The sequence below is a fragment of the Ochotona curzoniae genome, unplaced genomic scaffold, assembly GCF_017591425.1.
Source record: "Ochotona curzoniae isolate NIBS_2020 unplaced genomic scaffold, NIBS_Ocur_1.0 scaffold_1037, whole genome shotgun sequence".
Lineage (NCBI taxonomy): Eukaryota > Metazoa > Chordata > Mammalia > Lagomorpha > Ochotonidae > Ochotona > Ochotona curzoniae.
In genome coordinates, this window is record NW_024467083.1 from 17033508 (window position 1) to 17053747 (window position 20240).

The window sequence follows — 20240 nt, forward strand, 5'->3', positions numbered from 1 at the left end:
AAGCTCCTGGCTCCTGGCTTCTGGCTTCAGATCAGCTCAGCTCTGTCCATTGTAGCCATTTGGGGAGTGAACCAGTTTATAGAAGATCTTTTGCTTTGTCTCTTCTTCTCCCCACAAATCAGATCTGCCTTTCCAATAAATATAAATGTTTTTTAAAAAATAATTTCAGTATGGGCCCGGCGCGATGGCACAGTGGTTAAGGTCCTCCCCTTGCACGCCCGGGATCCCATATGGGCACTGGTTCTAATCCCAGCAGCCCTGCTTCCCATCCAGCTCCCTGCCTGTGGCCTGGGAAAGCAGTCGAGGACGGCCCAAAGCTTTGGGACCCTGCACCTGCGTGGGAGACCTGGAAAAGGTTCCTGGCTTTGGATGGGCTCAGCTCCAGCTGTTGCAGCAGCCTGGGGAGTGAATCATTGGACAGAAGATCTTCCTCTCTGTCTCTCCTCTCTGTATATCCGCCTTTCCAATAAAAATAAAATAAATCTTTAAAAAATAATAATTTCAGTAAACATGTGACTCACACAGGGTAAAGATGAAATCAGTCTGGTTGCTAGCCCAAGCTTTTTGCATGTTCTTGGCTATTTGTTTATTTATTTGAGAGGCAGGGAGAGAAATCTCCCATCCACTGGTTTGCTCCCCAGAAATGTCCAACAGCCAGGACCTAGCTGGGCCAAGAGCCTGGTTCCTGGGAACAGGGGACTCACTCCTGAGGCAGAGACTCAATGACTTGAGCCGTTACTGCAGCCTTTCAGGGTCTGCGTCAGCAGGAAGCTCCCGCCCAGGCGCCAGAGCTGGGAACTGATCACAGGTATTCCAACATGCGACACAGGCACCTGAGCTGCTGGGCCAGTTGCCAAATCCCAAGCCAAACCAGTTTATTGGAAGTGTATGTACCACATACTACATGTTCTTAAGAGTTTTCAATCCACTTACTTCATTGTTATAGCATTCCTAAAGCTAAGCGGTGATATTACCCTCCTTCACACAGATGAGGGGAAAGAGCCCCTGACAGATCAAATTACTCACTTCCACCCAAACAGTTGACTGGTTTGAAACTTCCAAAAGTGAAGTAAGTAAGTAGCATTGATTAGACCTGCTGGTCTATGCTATCCTTTTTGGAAAACATCACTTGCTATCATCATGATTAAGTCATCAATTATTAGCGAACAAGACCTAGGAATAGGGGCTGGTGTCACAGCTCAACTGCTGCCTAATCCTTCATCTGCCAGTGCCAGCATCCTTTATGGGCACCAGTTCATATCCCAGCTGCTCCACTTCCTATCCAGCTCCCTGTTTGTTGCCTGGAAAGCAGTAGAAGATGGCCCAAAGTGTGGGAGACCTGAAGGAAATTCCTGGCTTCAGGTCATCTCAGCTCAGTCTGTTGTGGCCATTTGGTGAACAAATCAGCGGATGGAAGATCTTGCTCTCTGTCTCTCCTTCTCTTTATAAATCTGCCTTGCCATAAAAATAAGCAAATCTTTTTTTAAAATCTAGAAATAAGACAGCAAGCAAGCAATTTGCTGTAACGCATGTACTTGCACATTCACCATTTCATTGTTTTGACTCTATCTGCTCTGCGAACCATACAAAGCAACTTTTCATCTCTGGTCAGTGTTGGTGGATCTGGTCCTTCATTCTGCTACGTCACGTTCAGGGAATTCAAGTTCATTTTCCTGTTTGCTTAGGCAAGCAAAGTAGAGTGGACTTAGACAAACAGGTTAGTTAAAATCAGGGATGCATTGCAGGAGGGACAAGATGGTACCGAGGACAGAGTAATGGTCTTGGAGCCAGATGCAACTAGAGCTTAGCTCATTTTGAGATTTTTATATAATTTTCATTTTTATTAATTATATATTTGAAAGACAAAACATCAGAGAGATGCGGGGAAAGGGAGAGAGAAAGCGTCCATTCATCGGTTTGCGTCCCAAATAACCCTCATAGCCAGGCCTGGATCAGGCTGACATCAGCAGCCAGAATCTCCCTTCTGGCTTCCCACATGAGAACCCGAGAACTTGAGGCATCTTCTGTTACCTGCTCAGGTGCATTAGCAGGAAGCTACATTAGAAGCAGATAGCCAGTACTCGCACTGGCATCGCAAGCCATGACTGAACCTGCTGTTCACAATGCTGGTCCCGAGATTTTATATAGTTTAGCTTCTTTTAGCCTCCATTTTCTCATCTGTGAAATGGCAACAAGGATTGCTATCTCACCTGCTTGCTGTGGTATTTCTGATATAGACTCATATTCAGCCCCCAGGTGCGAGGGAACTGAGGTGTTTAAAGCCACACCTCCAGTAAGAGGCAAAGCCAGAATTTGTAGCACACAGATCTGTGTCTGGGCACAGTTACAGCCCCGCATGGCCCACTATTCCACAGTCCACTCTGCAAACTGGCCTTCAGGGACATGAGCCACGACTGACCCTCCCGTGCCTGGCCTCCTACCTCCCTGCTTGTTCCTTCCCCGAAACCTCCCTGTCCTCCACACAGACACTTCACCCACTTCACTTTTCTCTCTTGAGCTGGCCCTCCCAGTGTATATGGGGTGGAGGAAGGATGGGAAGGAGCTCCACTTCGGAAGGGGGAGCCGCCATGATCACTGTATTTTTCTATCACTGTATATAAACAGCACCTGATTGTAAAAGTGGACAGAGAAAGGGAAATGATGCATACATTTGTTCGGAATTCCAGGCAACTGAATCTATTGAGAGCAAACTTCCAACAGAAAGACTCTTAATGGAATAGGTAGTATCTGAGCCCGTTTTACACTTGTCTTTCTTTTCCATTCCCATTTCTCTCCTAAAAATGGCAGGATGTCCCACAGACTGCTGCTCCACCTCACTGTGCATCCTTGGCAAGGCACACCTTGGCCAAGCCTCAGTTTCCCTGTCTGTAAGGGTTGCTCTGAGAATAGATGAAGTTGTCCACTTGCATGTTGTTGGCAGCAGTAGTAACTGTCTCCACCATATCAGAGTCCTTCCAGAAAAGCCTTCTTTTTCTTTCTTTTTTTTTTTTAAAGATTTATTTATTTTTATGGAAAAGGGAGATTTAGAAGAGACAGAGAAAAAAAGATCTTCCACGCACTAGTTCACTCTCCAGGTGGTAATGATGGCCAGAGCTGAGCTCATCCAAGCCAACAGCCAAGAGCCACTTCTGGATCTCACATGAGTACAGCGTGCCAAGGCTGTGGGGCCGTCCTCTACTGCTTTCCCAGGCTGTAAGAAGGAGCTGGTTGGGAAGTGGAGCACCTGGAACACGAAACGGCCCCCATATGGGATGTCAGAGCTTCCAGGGCGAAGATTAGCCAACTAAGCCACAGCACCAGCCCACAGAAAACCATTCATTCTGCCAGTGTACACGGTGGTTATGTCACATGGCATTCTGCTACCAAACTGACATGACTCATGCTTTATGGCTTTGACTTCAGGTCCCCAAAGAGCATTCTTGACAAACAGATCTTTGCCTCGACTTCCAGGGCTCAAATCAGCTTTCAACAGTCGTTTTGGATCCTACAGCACTGGCAGCCCCTCCCACACATTCGCTGCACAAACTTGTTGAACGGGTGACCATAATCTTATGAGTTCGTTTTTGGTATGCCGTATCATTAAGGTATTAATTTTTTCAATCAACTTTTGACTGCTTACACCATTTTTTTTATAAAGGAAGAAAATAAACTTCGGGGGAGGAAACAAATTTTCCATTCGGTGGTTGAGCTGGCTCACGAGTGATGTCCATTATGAACTGTTTCTCCAGAGCTAAGGCTTCTTTTCATAAGGCGACAAGCTTCTCCCTACCCGTGTGGAAATTCGGAACTTCACGGATGCTGGGAGCTCAGGTCGGCACTTTTGGCTTTCCAGCTTGCCAAAAAGACCCGCCAGTGACAGCAGTTTTCCGCCAGAGGGCGCCAGCCTGGCCCGTGGCGGGCCCGCCCGCACTGCGCAGCCTCCGTCCAGGGGTGGGCGGGGTTTCCGTGGCGGGGGCGGGGTCGGCCCGGGTGCCGCCTTCACGGGCCAAGTGCGTTGCGAGTGGGAGGCCGCGGCTGCTGCACAGCTTCGAGAAGATGGCGCCGCTGGTGTCGGAACGGGGTCTGAAGAGCGTCGTGTGGCAGAGTGAGTGCGGCGCGGTGGTGGCCGAGAGAGGGAAGGCCTAGGAAGCAGGCCGACGCGCCGGGCCTTGCTTTTCCGCCCAGGCCCGGCAGTCTCTCGGGCAGCCGCCGCGGGCACTTGTTGCTCTGGGAACTTCCTCCTACTTTTCCTTCCCAGCGCTGTTTCTTGCCAGCTCCAGGCATGGGCGGGGTGCGACGGGACGCTCGGCCTTCTTGCTGGCACCGGGCACCTCCCGGGCTCTGGCTGGGGGGGAGGTCCCCGAATCCCTGCACCTCTCGGGCTTTGCTGTGGGGGTCCCCGAATTTCCGGACAGCTCCCGGGCTCTGCTGTGGGGCTCCCCGAATTCCCGGACACCTCCCGGGCTCTGCTGTGGGGCTCCCCGAATTCCCGGACACCTCCCGGGCTCTGGCTGTGGAGGTCCCCGAATTCCCTGACACCTCCCGGGCTCTGGCTGTGGGGGGGTCCCCGAATTCCCGGACAGCTCCCGGGCTCTGCTGTGGGGCTCCCCGAATTCCCTGACACCTCCCGGGCTCTGGCTGTGGGGGTCCCCGAATTCCCGGACACCTCCCGGGCTCTGCTGTGGGGCTCCCCGAATTCCCGGACACCTCCCGGGCTCTGGCTGTGGGGGGCTCCCCGAATTCCCGGACACCTCCCGGGCTCTGCTGTGGGGCTCCCCGAATTCCCTGACACCTCCCGGGCTCTGGCTGTGGGGGTCCCCGAATTCCCGGACACCTCCCGGGCTCTGCTGTGGGGCTCCCCGAATTCCCTGACACCTCCCGGGCTCTGGCTGTGGGGGTCCCCGAATTCCCGGACACCTCCCGGGCTCTGCTGTGGGGCTCCCCGAATTCCCTGACACCTCCCGGGCTCTGCTGTGGGGGTCTCCGAGGCCCCTGCCGGGGTGATGACCCCGGGCTCTGCTGTGGGGCTCCCCGAATTCCCGGACACCTCCCGAGCTCTGCTGTGGGGCTCCCCGAATTCCCGGACACCTCCCGGGCTCTGGTTGTGGCGATCCCCGAAGCCCCTGCCGGGGTGATGCTCCCCGGGCTCTGGCTTTCCCTTCCTTGGTCCCTGCGCTTCTCCCTGGCTAGGCACCCCACGTCTCTTGACCGGCTCCAGCCACCAGTCGGAGATGCCTCTTTCCCTGTCTTCAGGACACAATCTGAGCTGTGTGTCCTCTGCCTCTTCCCGAGCACCGGAGTGTCCAGAGATCGCTTGTTTGAATCAGGATCCAGCAGGGTTTTTACAAGCGTCCACCCTTTAGCAACCAACCCCTGAGTTAAGGCCGTGGTGCAGGCCTCCCGAGGAGCTGGCTTTCTAAGCGGTTCTTGAGCTTGGCTTGGGGGGGGGGGGAGTTTGTCTGAGTGGTGTCAGCTCGCTGTCCCCTGCCCTTCGCGGGCCACTCCCTGTTGTGGGGGCTGTAGGACTTGTTGCTTAGTGATGTCCTGTCAGAGTCGCAGGTTGTGGCAGGGCAGAGGGAATGACAGCATTCACTGTGGACAACATGGACCTGCATGGTTTGGCGTCACCTCGTTCAGAAGTTAATTATGGTCTGATAGTGGCCCTGGAGTAACATCTAATTACTGACTCTGGCCTGTTGAACAAAAAGCAGAGAAGATCGCATTAACAGAGTTCTGGGGATTCTGGATCCTGATCAGTAACTGGGATCGCAGGATGTGTGTGAACAAATGAAAAGATAACCAATGGGAAATAGATGTTCTCCTTAAAGATTGGTTAATGTTAAGTGGAGTGTTGAGCCTAGAGGCTAAGATGCCAGCAGAGCCACCCACGGCCTGCATCGCTGTGCCTGGGTTGGATTCCTAACTCCTGACTGGAGCTTTCTGCTAATGGAGGCCCTGGGAGGCCACAGGTGATGGCTCGTGGGTGGGTTCCTGCCTCTGACCAGGTGATGGGGTTGAGGTCTCAGCTCTCAGCTGTGGCTTGCCAGCATTTGGTGGTGTGAATTAGAGGTGAGTGTGCTCTCTCTCCCTCACTCTCAGATATAAAAAAGTGAAAATTTAACAAATTGAAGATGTTTGAAATCACAGTGGTGTTTACCATTTATAGGAAAATAGGTAACATTGTATAAAATCCAAATTTAGCATGGTGCCGAAAAAAGCTAATGATAATAATGCAATCATTTTAGTAACATGGAAATGAGGCATGACGGAGAGTATAGAGATAAGGAAATGTTCTTCCTGTGCTGTCTTTTCTGTGGTACCACCAGGCCTCAGGGCCAGTGTCAGGGTGCCAGTCAAGCTGCCACCCGAACACTGCTGTTACATATGAGTGCCACTTCCAGTGCCATATCCAGTCCAGCCCCATGCTCAGAAGACTTGGAAAGCAGCAGAGTCTGGCTCTGGGGCTTGGGTCCCTGCGTCCACGTGGGAGGTGAGGAAGAAGCTCAGGAGTTGGCTTGAATCAATCCCTGCTGTTGGCATCCACTTGGGAAGTGAACTAGCAAAGAAAGACTTCTTTCTCTATCTCTCCCCCGGCTGTAACTTTTGAATAAATAAAATCTTTATAAAATCCTATAGATGAATTTCAAGAATTTTTTGCACTAGAGTGCACCTATCCTTTAACTCTGTTTTCCCATGAGATTTTTGAAGTACCCTTCTGTCTGTTGAGAAGAGGGGGCTTCTGAATTTTGTTAGCAAAAGGAAAAAGTCGAAGTGTTTGAGGAATTTTCTGTGAGACAGGAGAACTATTCACTGGGAAACAAGGTTTGCTAGGTTGGCTTGAAGATAACATAGGTAGGTGAGACTAGAAAGCTAAATAACTTAAGAATATTTGATTTACCTAGAAATCACACGGGGTAGAAGGAAACAAATACTTCCAAAAAAAAAAGTTTGTTTGAAAGGCAGGATTAGAGACAGAGGGAGAGACAAAGATCAGTAAAATAATGTGGCTTACTGGCCACATTAGTCAGGACTGGGCCAGGCTAGGGCCTGGAGCCTGGAACCTCAGTCTAGTCTCATGTGGATAACTGGGGACCAGACACTTGGGCCATCTTCTGCTGCTTTCCAGGCCTGTTAGCAGGGAGCCAGATCAGAAATCAATCAGCTAGGTCTCCAACCAGTGCTCCTATGGGATGCTAGAATGGCAGTTGGTGGCTTAAACCACTGTGCCCAATGCCAGCTCTAGAATGAATATTTTTAAAGCATTTTCTCAGTGCCAGGCACTTGTATTAGATATTTCAAATTCCATGAGAATGTCCATTGTATAAATTTTAAAACTGATAGCAGCATTTTTCATAGTAGTCCAAAGTAGAAATAAATGTCCTTGAACTGATAAGTGGCTAAAGACAATAAGAAGGAACAAGAAGACCCTGATGCAGTCTGTAACACAGGTGACTCTTGAAAGCACTCGCTAAATCAGAGCCAGTCACCCAGCATTGCATACGTTCATAAGGCACTTCCAGAATAGGTAAATCTAAGGAGGAGGGAAGCAGAGAGGCATTGTCTGTGTCTTGAGAAACCGGGAGACTTGAGGAGTAGGGAAATTGAACGAATTGGGTGTCTTTAGGAGTAGTAAGAGTGTTCTCAAAATGATTGGGGTGACGTGATGAATGCTCCCTGACCGATCTGAGTGTCCAGGTTATTTCTTTTCTCTATTTAGCCCATCCAGTAAAACAGCTGCCAGAATAACTTTCTTGTGATGGTTCTGGCCTGTGATCATGTGGTTGGTTCTCTTGCTAAAGAACTGGCAAGATTCTTGGTTGCCTGACTTTATTTCAAGTACTTAGTTTGCTTTGGAAGACAGTTCTATAACTGGCCTTGGCCTACCCGGCTATTCTTACCTATAATCTTGATTTTCAGTCTAGTCTATACTATTTACTGGCCTTGAAATCTTCTAGCCAGGCTTCGGGTTTCAGCTCAAATGGAATGCTATCTCCAAGGTGGCTTCTCGTTGTCACCCAGTTGCTTAAGTTTCTGTAGCATTTAGTTTACCTTTTGAATGCGCCTTCTCTCTATTGCCTTTTAGGACTCTTTTGATAAAATTCTTGAAGATAGGCCCACTGTTGTATCTTGTTGAGCTTTAATTTCCTGACAGTCAGAATGTGCTGGATAGCAGTGCTCATTAAAAATAAATCACTTAGTTTTGTAATGTTTTCCTATTTCTTACTACTTAAAGCCCCCATCCTATTTATATTATAAGTACTATTGAATACCTATGGCAATACAGCAACAGAAGGCAAATTCTCAATCCCTTTCAGACTTACATTCAAGTTGGAAGTAAATAGAAAATAAACAAGTAAACAGTCAACATTATTTCTGTTTGTGATATAGGAAAGAAAGCCGCTTGAGATGGGTTCTCTGAGTAAGTGACATTTGAGTTAAGACATAATACATGAGAAACCAGCCTCTAGCACTACCTTAAAATCCCTTCAGGGACAGGTGTGAAGGCACAAAGGCTCTATCTGGTTCAGTTCTGGCTAGTTTGGATCCAGGTCCCTGCCACGGAGGCACCTAAGAAAGCAAAAGATGATGGTTGAAGTAGTTGGGTTCCTGCCACATGTCTCAGACCAGCTGGGAGTTCCAGGCTCCTAACTTTCCAGTTGTTACAGATATCTGGGAGTGAACTACTGGGTAAAAGATCTCACTCTCAGGCCTGGTGCAGTGGCCTAGTGGCAAATCCTTGCTTACAACCTCTGAGATCCCATATGGACACCAATTTGTATCCTGGCTACTCTACTTTCCACCCAGCTCTCTGCTTATGGCCTGGGAAAGCAGTCGAGGACAGCTCATAGCCTTGGTTGGGACTCTACACCCTCATGGGAGACCTGGAAGAAGCTCTGGGTTCCTGGCTTCAGGTCAGCTCAGTTCCAGGCGTTTTGGCCACTTATGGAGCGAACCAGTGGATGGAAGACTTTTGTCTCTCCTTCTTTCTGTAAATCTGTGTTTCCAATAAAAATAAGTATATATATTTTTTAAAGTAAAAATTTGGAGTTTATTTTAAAAATAAGCACACAGCAAAATAACAGTAATTAAAACAATTGCAAAGGAAGTCTAAACTACCAATCCTTTTTTCTTTTTTGTGACCTTATTCAGTAATGTCTTCACTTTTGCCTATAGACAGTAGTCTGATGGAATATCAATAAATCACATCTGCTGTATATCCTTTTAAAGATTTCTTTGAAAGAGTGTCAGAGAGATGGAGGGACAGAGAATTCTTCCTCCTTCAGTTTACTCCTCGAAGACCTCAACAGCCAGGGCTGGACCAGACTGGAGCCTGGAATTCTGCCCAGGTCTCCAACATGAGTGGCAGAGGCCCAGGCCCTTGGATCAGAGGCATTCTGATGTGAGATGCTGGTAATGCAAGCGGTGACTTAACCTGTTACACTACAGTGTTGGCTCCTGTTGAATATTTTACAGGAAACCACGGAAAAAACCCACCCAAATCACAAATGATTCTGATTTAGTCAGATACTGGATTTTTAAAAAGATTTTAATCAGCTTGGATTTGTTTGAGACAGTTCTTTGCTTCCTTAATCATAATTCTTTTCCCCTTTTTGCTTTTTCTCTGTGCCTTTTATTACTATAATACTTGAAAAATTCACAGGGAGGAGCAAACGTTTAACCTAGCAGATAAAGTTGTCTGCATCGTGCATTGAAGTGCCTCAGTTCATCTCCTGGCTCTTATATTGATTCCACCTGCTAGTGCAGTCCAGTGCTCGAGTCGGTGGGTTCCTTCTAACCCCATGGAAGACCTAGGTTTGTGTTCCTGACTCCTGGCTGTATTCCCAGTCACAGGGTGCTCTGGCCCATGTGAGCTTTTAGGGAATGAACCAGTGGGTGAATGTTTTCCCTTTATTCTCTGTTTGCTGTCCTGCAGCGATGGACTTGGTTCACAAAGCAGATAATAACACGTGTGGACTACTGACTGATGGTCAGTAGTCAAAGTTTATAACAGCATCAGACTTTTAAAAGAAGATTGTCAAGTAAGCATCCAGGGAGTGGGGCTTGGACCATTTACATTTCAACAGCAAGGGATAGTCTCCCCATACACAACTTGTTCCTCTAGCAGGTCCTTTATCTAAACCTGTGAGCAAGGTATATTCATTTTCTTCCTGGGCCTTTCAGAGGAGATTCAGATGCCTCTGTCTCCCTCACTAGCAAAGATTCTGAATGCCCTTCTACACTTCTCAAAAAAAAAATCATGGAGAAATAGAATTTAAAAATGTTTATTTGGATACAAAAAGTTTTGAAATTCAAAAGTGCATGAGAGATGTATATTATGAGAATTATACCCATATTATGTGTATGGGTTTTCTGATATATTCTTGTAGATTCAGATGTGTTTTTATTATTTGCCATTCTGTGACTTTGTTTTTAATTTTTGAATTAATACTTGCTTTTTCTTCAAGCAACTGATATTGACTCAACATTTTCCATGCTCCGTCAGAAATCTTGATATCTAACTCTTTAAGTTACTTTTTAAGTTTATTTATTTATTTTATTGGAAAGGCAGTTCTATAAGAGAGAGACAAAGAGAAAGATTGTCTGTCCACTGGCTCACTTCCCAAATGACCATAGTGGCCAGAGCTAAGCCCATCTGAAGCCAGGAGCCAGAAGATTTTTCCAGGTCTCCCATGTGGGTATGAATGACCTCAGAATCCCAGTTAGCCTAAATGACTACATGTGCTTTAGCTTAGGTGACTCCAAATCACTCTAATCTGCAGTTGCACAAGTGCTGAGTCACAATGACAAGACATTCCTCAAGGCAAGGAGATAAGACTCTGTAAATGAGGGAGTGATGACTGACCAATAGTGTGTCTTATAGATCAGATCCTATGCAAATGAAGCGTAACAATACTAACCCCTTGATTGGCTGTTTGTATACTCTAGCCCTTTGATTAGTTGTTTAACTTATAAAAACCCTGTGATTTTGTGGCTTGGGGTCTTCTCTTCTCTGAGGACCTGAGCATGCTCGAATAAACCGCTCCTGTGTGTTTGCATTGAAGGTTAAAGGTTGACTTCTGGTGGTTTATTTGGGGAAACCCAGAACAGCGACTGTGAGGACGGTATCGGAGACACCAGCAACTTTGCTGGCTGCAGAGCTGTAATGGCTGCCTGCCGTTGCTGGGTGCAGACCTGAAACACTGACTGGGCATGGTGGCTGATGTGCCCGGCTGGCCAACTGCACAGCGGCTCTCAGCATCTGAGGCCCTGACTCGCTGTCTTGGCACCGAGCCAGGTATAAACAGGTGCAGGGTCTCAAAGCATTCGATCAGCCTCCACTGTTTTCCCATGCTATAAGCAGAGAGCTAGATGGGAAGTGGAACAACTGGGACAACACTAGCCAGTGCCCATATGGGATGCTGGTGCTTACAGTAGAGGATTAGCCAATTGAGCCATTTTCCTGGCCTCTTAAGTTACTTTTCAAATTTTTCTTGAGGTGTTTAAAAAAAAAAAAAGAAAAAGAGAACTAATAGTAGAACAACCTAAAATAAAGCTTCCCTGCCAGTCCTTAGCAGTCCTCTTCCCGACAAGGCCTCTTAGCTTTCTTGTAAATATGTTTTCAATTTTTTGTGTAGATACAGATGTGCACAGAAACATGTATTTTTTTTTCTTTTACATCTATTTTATTCTGTTATCTTGTTATTGTGTGAAATTGAAACAGTTTTTGGATATTCAACTGAAATCACTGTTGAATGTCTGCCATCTTCTTTGACCTCCTGGAATTAACAATCCAGTGGAAGAAGAAAGGTGCATTTATACCAAGAACTACATGGGTAGTATGAAAACATTTAATTGGGAAAGAGAGGAGAAATGAATGATTCCCTCTCTGGGAATAGAAAAAAAATTCCAGAAGGAGATAGCGTCTAAAGATGATCTTAAAGGATACTAGGACTGGTGGGGCCTGGGTCAGCTGGTCTAGGCCCTTTGACCTGCCTGTGCAGTGGTGCTGGATCCCTGAGCCCCAGGGTTCCGGAAGGGCCTGGGTCTCCTGGCCTTTGTCCCTGGGCCTGCCTGGGCATGGTGGGTGCTGAGTCTGTGAGCCTCAGGGGTGGGGTGTCCAATGGGGCTTGAGTTGTCTGGCCCAGGTCCTTGGGCCTGCCTGGGCAGTAGGTACTGGGTCTGTGAGCCCCAAGGATGGGGGTTCTGGAGTGGCCTGGGTTGCCTGGCCCAAGTCGTTGGGCTCACCTGTGCAGTGGGTGCTGGGTCTGAGAGCCCAAGGGGTGGGAGGTCTGGAGGGGCCTGGGTCTCCTGGCCTTTGTCCCTGGGCCTGCCTGCATGGTGGGTGCTGAGTCTGTGAGCCTCAGGAATGGGGTATCCGGTGAGGCCTGAGTTGTCTGGCCTGGGTCCTTGGGCCCACCTGTGCAGTCAGTATTGGATCCATGAGCTCTAAGAGTTGGGGTTCCAGAAAGGCCTGGGTCACCTGGCCTGCATTCAAGAGCCCCAGGGATGTGGTCTGGTGGGATCCAGGTCGTGTAGCCCGGGTTCATGAGCCCACCTGCATGGTGAGTTTTGGGTTCCATGAGCCCCTGGGGTTGGGGGTGTTCCAGCAGGGCCCGAGTCTCCTGGCTCGGGTCCCTGGGCCCACCTGCACAATGGATGCTGGATCTATGAGTGCCAGGGGTAGGGGGTCCAGTGGGCCTTGGGTCACCTGGCCCAGATCCTTGGGTAGCCTGGCCCAGGTCCTTGGGCCACCTGTATGGTGGCTGTCAAGTCCATGAGCCCCAGGGTTGGAATTCTGGCCGGGTCCGGGTTCATGGATCCACCTGTGAGAACTGTTCCTCCTCAGTGTAAAGGATGGAGTGCTGGGGAGAAGACCATGGTGCACACAGAGGATATAGCAACCCATTGGGCCCTGAAGAAGACATCTGGTACCATAGCAGAAAATGGGGAACAGAACATATAGACAATTACCCCAGCCAAAGGATGACGGCAAATATTGGGGCAAATAGAGACTCTAAGGTTGACTGGATCAGCCAGTGGACATTGAAAGAGATTCCTCATCCATAGATTGTGGAGATCAACAGCATTTCAGAACTATTGCATCCACCTGTGCAGAACCCTTGGCGCATCAGCCACATTGGGACCCTGGGTTGATATTGGGTGGCCATTCCCTATCCTCGGGTACTGGGATGGTTGGGAGACTGGGTATGGCTTCTCCCCTTGTCTCTCCCCACTCACCCACCCCCCAGAAATGGAAAGAAGAAATACTTAGTTTGGAAACAGTGATCACACTCACTTCTCCCTAACCCTGGATCCTTCCCACCCTGATCAAATATGTAAACATCATCTGAAATCATTTTTTAAAAAGAGTGGGGAAAAAAAGATACTAGGACTTTGACTTCAGAGGGTTCTCTGAGCTGTACCTTCAGGGTGCCTGCACATGTGATTGCCTGCAAAGAAGTAAACAATTGCTTTTGAGTGAGTGTGGCACATTTGTAGAGCAAAAGGCCAGATTGAGACATTGTTAAGGCAGTGGGGCACCATTGAAGAGTTCCTCCTTCCTTCTCACATAGTAGTCACCAGCATTTTGGGCACTGTAATATTAAGCAGTACCAAAAGGAAAGTGTTTTTCTTGTTCTTAGTTTGAAGGGAAATGACTAAGATTCGAGTGAAATGATAGTATAAAGGACATTAATACTAAGAATACAGCTGGATAAATGTTTTGCTGTGACTTAGCACCCTGATCAAGATTGGAAAGTTTTCAAACACTGCATGATCCTAGCCCAAACCCCACCCATGATAACCAATATTCAGATGATTTTATAGTGGTGACCTTTTACCTTTACATCCTTATGTTTATGATCCTTTATTGTAAAACATTTCATTAAAGAAACAAATGCAGGATCTATTAAATTTCTACCTAGAAATAATTGCTTTATATTTGATTTTAAGTTGGCTTTTAGGAGTCTTCAGTTTTTGTATATTTTGTTTCACTCCAAATACCTGCAGTAGCCAGTGTTGAGACAGGTTAAAACCAAGAACTGGGAATTCCTTGCAAGTTTCCCATGTGGTGTCAGGGACCCAGCTGTCTGAGCTATCACCTGCTATCTCGCAGAGTGCACATTAGGCGGAAACTGCGATCTGGAGCGGAGTGGGAATTTGAACACAGGTTTTCTAATACTAGGAAGCCTAGGGGAAAAATATGAATTATTATAATCCATCTTTTTTTTTACCATCACAAACATTTATTTAGGAAAAATTTGATATGAAAATGTGTGTGGCTCTAATTTGGAAAGGCTCTAATTTCTAACATGGTGCTGTTTCCTCGTTGTACCACCATTCCAGTATGTTTCTGTTGGCCACTCTGCAAGATTCATAAAGACATGAAATCCCCGAGCTAGTTCTTGAACATGTTTGTCACCATCGAATTTCCCTGACAACTTGTTGTTTTTAGTTTGGGCAGGTCAGATAACCTTTTATCATCTTTTGAGAAGGTTATAGACATAATCTTTAAAAAAAATTTTTTTTGAGACATAATCTGTTGATGCCAGCAATGTTACTGTGGGAATTTCTGCTTCAGAAATAAAGTAGTAAATAAATGATGTGTGTGTATGTGTTTCTAAATCCTGTTACAATAGTATAATGACAAAACTAGGAGATAATACCCTTTCATTTGGAGAATATTTACAGAAACTATGTAATGTGTTTGTTTATATGGAGGATCCATCATGTATTTTAGTGAGAAAAGCAAGTGACAAAGTAATATGTATATGTAGATTGCTTTTTTGTTGATTTAAAAAAAAATTATTTGAAAGGGGCTGGCATTCAACTGGTTAATCCTCTACCTCCAAGTAGCACATCCCATATGGGTGCCAGTTTGTGTCCTAGTGGCTCCACTTCCCATCCAGCTTCCTGTTTGTGGCCTGGGAAAGCAGTCGAAGACGGCCCAAAGCCTAGGGACCCTGTGCTCACATGAGAGACCCAGAAGAAGCTCCAGGATCCTGGCTTGAAATTGGCTCAGCTCTGGCCATTGTGGCAATTTGGGGAGTGAACCAATGGATGAAAGATCTTTCTCTCTGTCTCTTCTTCTGTCTGTAAATCTACATTTCCAGTGAAAATAAATAAATCTTTAAGAAATGATTTATCTGATAGGCAGAGTGACAGTGAAGAAGAAGCAGAAAGAAGATCTTCCATCTTCTGGCTCACTCCCCCAAATGCTTGCACCATACAGGGCTGGGCCAGACTAATTCCAGAAACCAAGAACTCCCTCTTGGTCTCCCACATAGGTGGTAGAAACCCAAATAATTCAGCTGTGGTCCCCAGCTCCAGGTGTGTTAGCAGGAACCTGGAGGGGAAGCTGAGTAGCCAGGACTCAATTGGCACTCCAGTATGGAATGTAGGTACTTCCACTGGTGATTAAACCACAATACCTGCCCTTGATTATTTGTTTGTTTATTTGAAAAAGTGAAAGAAGGGAGAGAGATCGAGAGAGAGAAAGAGAGATCTTTCACTTGCTGGTTCACTCACCTGATGGCTTCAATGGAAGAAGCCAGCAGCTTCTCCCAAGTCTCCCATGTAGATGCAAAAGCCTAAGGACTTGGACCATCTTCTATTGCTTTCCCAGACCACAAGCAAGCAGTTGGATTAGAAGTGGAGTAGCCTGGACAGGAACCAATGTCTATATGGGATGTTAGTCTTACAGGTGGCAACTTTATCTGCAACACCACAAATACCATCTCCTGTCCTTGATTGCTTAAAAGGAAGACAAGACACCTCATGGAAATCAGCAGATTATGCTTTTGAAATATAATGTTGATAGCTAATAGAGAGAATGGGTGATTTCTGTGATTGTTTTTGAGAGAGGTGAACTGTAGGTCAAAATAGGGCAGAAAAAGTGCATGAGAATAGGAGAGATTTAAGGAGTAGAAACAAAAGGCTGTATTAGAGGAAAGACATCCTTCCCTGGAGCCTCAGGAGTAGCGCTCCGGCTAGGCTACAGCTCCCACTGGTTTATGTGAGGGCTGGGCAGAACCAGGCTGGACTGCAACACTCATTGGTTCCAGAGAAAGACAGGGATGGAAACAGAACCAACCCAGCAACTGCAGCCACCAGCTGATCAGGGTGATGGACTGTACTGGGCCCTGTGCTTGCTAGCACATACAAGAATCTGGTCTGGGAACACCTCAGACAATGTTTCTTTGGGGATCCCCCCAATCGAGCTTTCGGACTCAGAATGCTAACCATCAAACTACAGAGGACAGAACAAGTCAATCAGTCACCTCAGCTATATATTGGCAATGAAAATACTGGGCAAACGGAGATGCTATGGTGGACTATGTCAGTCAGTGGAATCTGCAACAAATGCATCGTGCTTGGAGTGGTGAGAGTGGCAGCAATTCAGAACTGTTGAACTATCAAAACCACTTGGGCAAGACCCTCGGAGCATGCCCCACATCTGGGACCTGGGATGGGTGGGAGACTGGGTGGGGCTTCTCCCTTAAAATCTCCTTTTACATCAGATATATTAAGGAAACAATACGGAACTATTTGTCTTACCCATCTTCCTGTAGTGCTTGAACCTTTCTACCCTAATTATGTCAAGATTGTCAAAAATAATTTTTTAAAAAGGTGGGGTGGGACAAGATTTGGAAGGAAAAAATAGAGCTGAAACAATGACTTAGGCTGGCCTGATGACTCAATGTTTAAATCCTCACCTTGCAGTTGCCAGGATCCTGTATGGGCATCAGTTCATGTTCCAGCTGTTCCACCGCCTTCCAGCTCCCTGCTTGTGGCCTGGGAAAGCAGTAGAGGACGATCAAAAGCCTTGGGACCCTGCACCTACGTGGGAGACCCATCTGAGGCTTCTGGCTTCTGATTTCAGATCGGTTTAGCTCTGGCCATTGCAGCCACTTGGGGAGTGAACCAGTGATGGAAGATCTTTCTCTTTGTCCATTTGTCTGTAAATCTGATCTGCCTTTCCAATAAAAATAAATACATCTTAAAAAAACAAACACACACCAGTGAGTTGTCCAATATGCAACTGAAGAGGTATAAATCTCTCCAGTTCTTTATTGAGGTTATCTTTTATTACTGGTCATATTTTACTCTTTTTTCTTTGTTTATTATTTCCATAGCATTATGGGTTTTTTTTAATTATTTCCTTAAAAACTCTTATTCATGTGACAATTATTTAGGCTAGTAATTAGAATACCAATTAAGACACCTGTGTCTGACATAGGAGTACCTGGGTTTAATACCAACCTCTGGCTCCTGACTCCAGCTTCCTGTAAATGCACATTAGGAGGTAGTGGAGACGGCCTACAGGTTGGATTCTTGCCATCATGTTGCAGATCTCAATTGATTTTTTATGCTCTGGGCTTTGACTTGGCCCAGCTCCAACCATTGAGGAAATTTGGAAAGTGAATCAGTAGATGAGATCTCTATCTCTCAAATAAATAAGTGAATTTTAAAAAAAAACTTAATGCTATGTGCAGATTATTTCCTCTTTTCTAGACAAATGAGTTTCTGTCGCATTGTCAGGATTGTTGATAATTTGTCAATTAAGATAGTTTTGCAAATACACCTCAGCATTGCTCATGCTGAGCACCTCTGTTAATTCTACTCCCATTTCCCTCTCCAGTGTTTTCACTTCCACTTCAACATTTCCTTTTTAAATATATTTGCTTTTGTAATTCAAAGAAACAAAATGTACAAAGATAAAATAATTGATATTCCTAGGCAGGGCATTATGTATATAACATTTGGACTAAGGTATTTATTATTTATACCTAATGCCTAAACTTAGTTCAATTTAGGTATTAGGTAGAAGGCATTCAGTGAAGAATTCTGAGTTGTAGAGATCAGAATTTTGTGGGAAAGAGTGAATATTTATGGGAATCTTGAGGTGAGTATTAATAAAGACAAAGCATTGTACTTCACGAATGTGACTCTGGCAGTGATGTGAAAGATTGCATGTAAAGGAGGAAATAGTTACCTAAGGTTATATTATTAAGAAATAACAGCAAATCTTATGAAAATGTAGCACAGGGAATTTATAATCTCAATTTAAGGCATGTACTTTGTAAGTGAATGAAATCAAAGGAGAGCTAGATTTGTAAGATTATTGAAAATGGAAAAAACTTACTGAAAGATGAAATTTTGATAATGGACATGATCTCAAAGGCAGCATGTAGAACAGAGCTGTAAGTGTGTTGTGGCATGGAAGTGTCGCTTGGGATGCCTGCATTCCATAGAGGAGAGCTGCTTTGAGTCCCAGGTACTCTGCTTCCAGGCCAGCTCCCTGCTGATGCACTTACACAGCAGCAGATGATGGCTCAATGACTGAGTCCCTGCCACCTGGGGGAAAGATTTCTGTATAGAGTTCCCAGACTCCTTCCCCCACCCTCACATCACTTTGCCATTCAAATAATCTATGTTTCTTAAATGAAAAGACAACTAGAATGAAAATAAGAGAATTGATCCTTGCAGTATATCAATGTTTAGGATGTTTTAGAAACATTACAGGCCAAATGATTTTTTATTAGTATTTAGTAGAGACCCTTTTTTAGTACTCTAATATTGACCCGATTTCCTCTGTTCTACTCTACACATACCTTATCACTATTCATGAACGCTCCTAATACCTGTCCACAAAACTGGCTTGGTCTTTTATCATTTAAGGCACTAAAACTGAAACTATCTAGGTGTCTTCAGTTCCCAAGACAATACTATGCAGTAGAAATGTAATGCAAGAGGTCCGTGTTACAGCGGGCTGAGCTGTAGCCTGCACTGCTGGCAGTCCATGTGAGTGCCAGAGTTCTGGCTGCTTCACTTCAGTCGAGTTCACTGCTAGTGTGTCTGGGAAAGCAGTGTGGGAATGGTCTAAGTGCCTAGGTCCCTGCCAATTATGCAGAAACCCTAGACAGAATTGACTTGTTGCAGCCATTTGGGGAGTGAACCAGCAGATGGAAGATCTAGCTCTCTTCCTCTGCCTCCCTTGCTATCACTCTGCCTTTCAAATAAATAAACTGAATTATTGAAAAAAGAATAAAGTATAATGCAAACTAGACATGTAGCTTTTAACTATGTTTTCTAGTATCTACATTAAAAATTAACAATAGATGAAATTAATTTCATTAATATGTTCCATTTAATCCAGTATATCAAAAATTTTGTCATTTAAGTATGTAATAGATTCATAACACATTTTACACTTCTTTGCTACTGAGTCTTTAAAGTTTGGTGTATATTTCTGTAATTGTAGAACATCTCATGTCTTAAGAGGAATTTGATAAAAATAAGCAAAATAGCTTCAGCTTTCTGCATGCTTGAGGTAAAAGAAATGCTGTTCATTTAATGACAGAAATAACATTTTGTTTTTGTGCGCTACCTGAGAAGCTCCTTTGTTTGTGTCTGTAGTATATCAGGAACCCGTGCTGTCGGGGTAAATTACAGATACACTAAAGGTTTTAACAATAGTTCTCCTAATATTGTAATCCTCCTGGCAAATAACAGAAACTTATGTTACGTTCCTTAACATTTCCATATCTTCCCAGTTGCAATGAAATTGTTGATTTTTTTTAAAGATTAATTTATTTGTATTGGAAAGGCGGATGCACAGAGAGAAGGAGAGACTGAAAGTTCCTCCATCTGCTTGTGGAGCTGCAACAGCTAGAGCTGATCTGATCTGAAGCCAGGAGCCACTTCCAGGTCTTCCACATGGGGTGCAGGGTCCCAAGGCTTTGGACCATCCTCTACTTCTTTCCCAGGCCACAGTAGGGAGCTGGATAAGAAGTGAAACAAGCAGGGCACGAACCAGCACCAATATGGGATCCTTACTTGCAAGGGGAGGATTTAGCCAATTAAGCCATCGTGCCGGGCCCAGATAGTACAATTCTTGTGATGAGTGTTAGTCCATGAACTGCTGTGGATCTCTTCCCCAGAATAATCAGTTCTCTTGCTTCCATCTGGTACCCTTCAGTTTGTTTCCGTTCTGGTGCACATGCTCTCACTTCCGATGTATTGGTTGGGTCCCAGGTCCCTTACACTTTTGTGTGACTTGGCTAGAAAGTAAAGGTTCCTACAACTCCCTTCCCTTTCATGTTTAATAAATTAATAGACTGGCTCAAAACATTCCATAAAACAATATTTACTGTCCCAGTTTGCTCTAAAGGAAACAAATGAACAGCCAGATGAAAAGTTAACATGAGCTAGGCTGATGTCTCGAGCCTCAGACCCAA

At 45.5% G+C, this 20240-nt stretch overlaps 1 protein-coding gene across 3 annotated transcripts in view; it reads left to right on the forward strand.

The window, feature by feature from the left end:
• The first annotated feature begins 3995 nt into the window (after window positions 1-3995).
• The window catches only part of STXBP3 (syntaxin binding protein 3), a 62954-nt gene continuing 46709 nt past the window's right edge, over window positions 3996-20240 (forward strand). For 2 of the 3 annotated variants that reach the window (XR_005885749.1, XM_040999104.1), the window contains exon 1: window positions 4004-4105. Coding sequence is in view for 2 of the 3 variants with exons in the window: in XM_040999104.1 (XP_040855038.1) it covers window positions 4057-4105 (49 nt within the window). In the remaining variant the exon portion in view is untranslated. Of the gene's footprint in view, window positions 4106-20240 lie in introns of all 3 variants that reach the window. The other variant, XM_040999102.1, reaches the window with a different exon arrangement.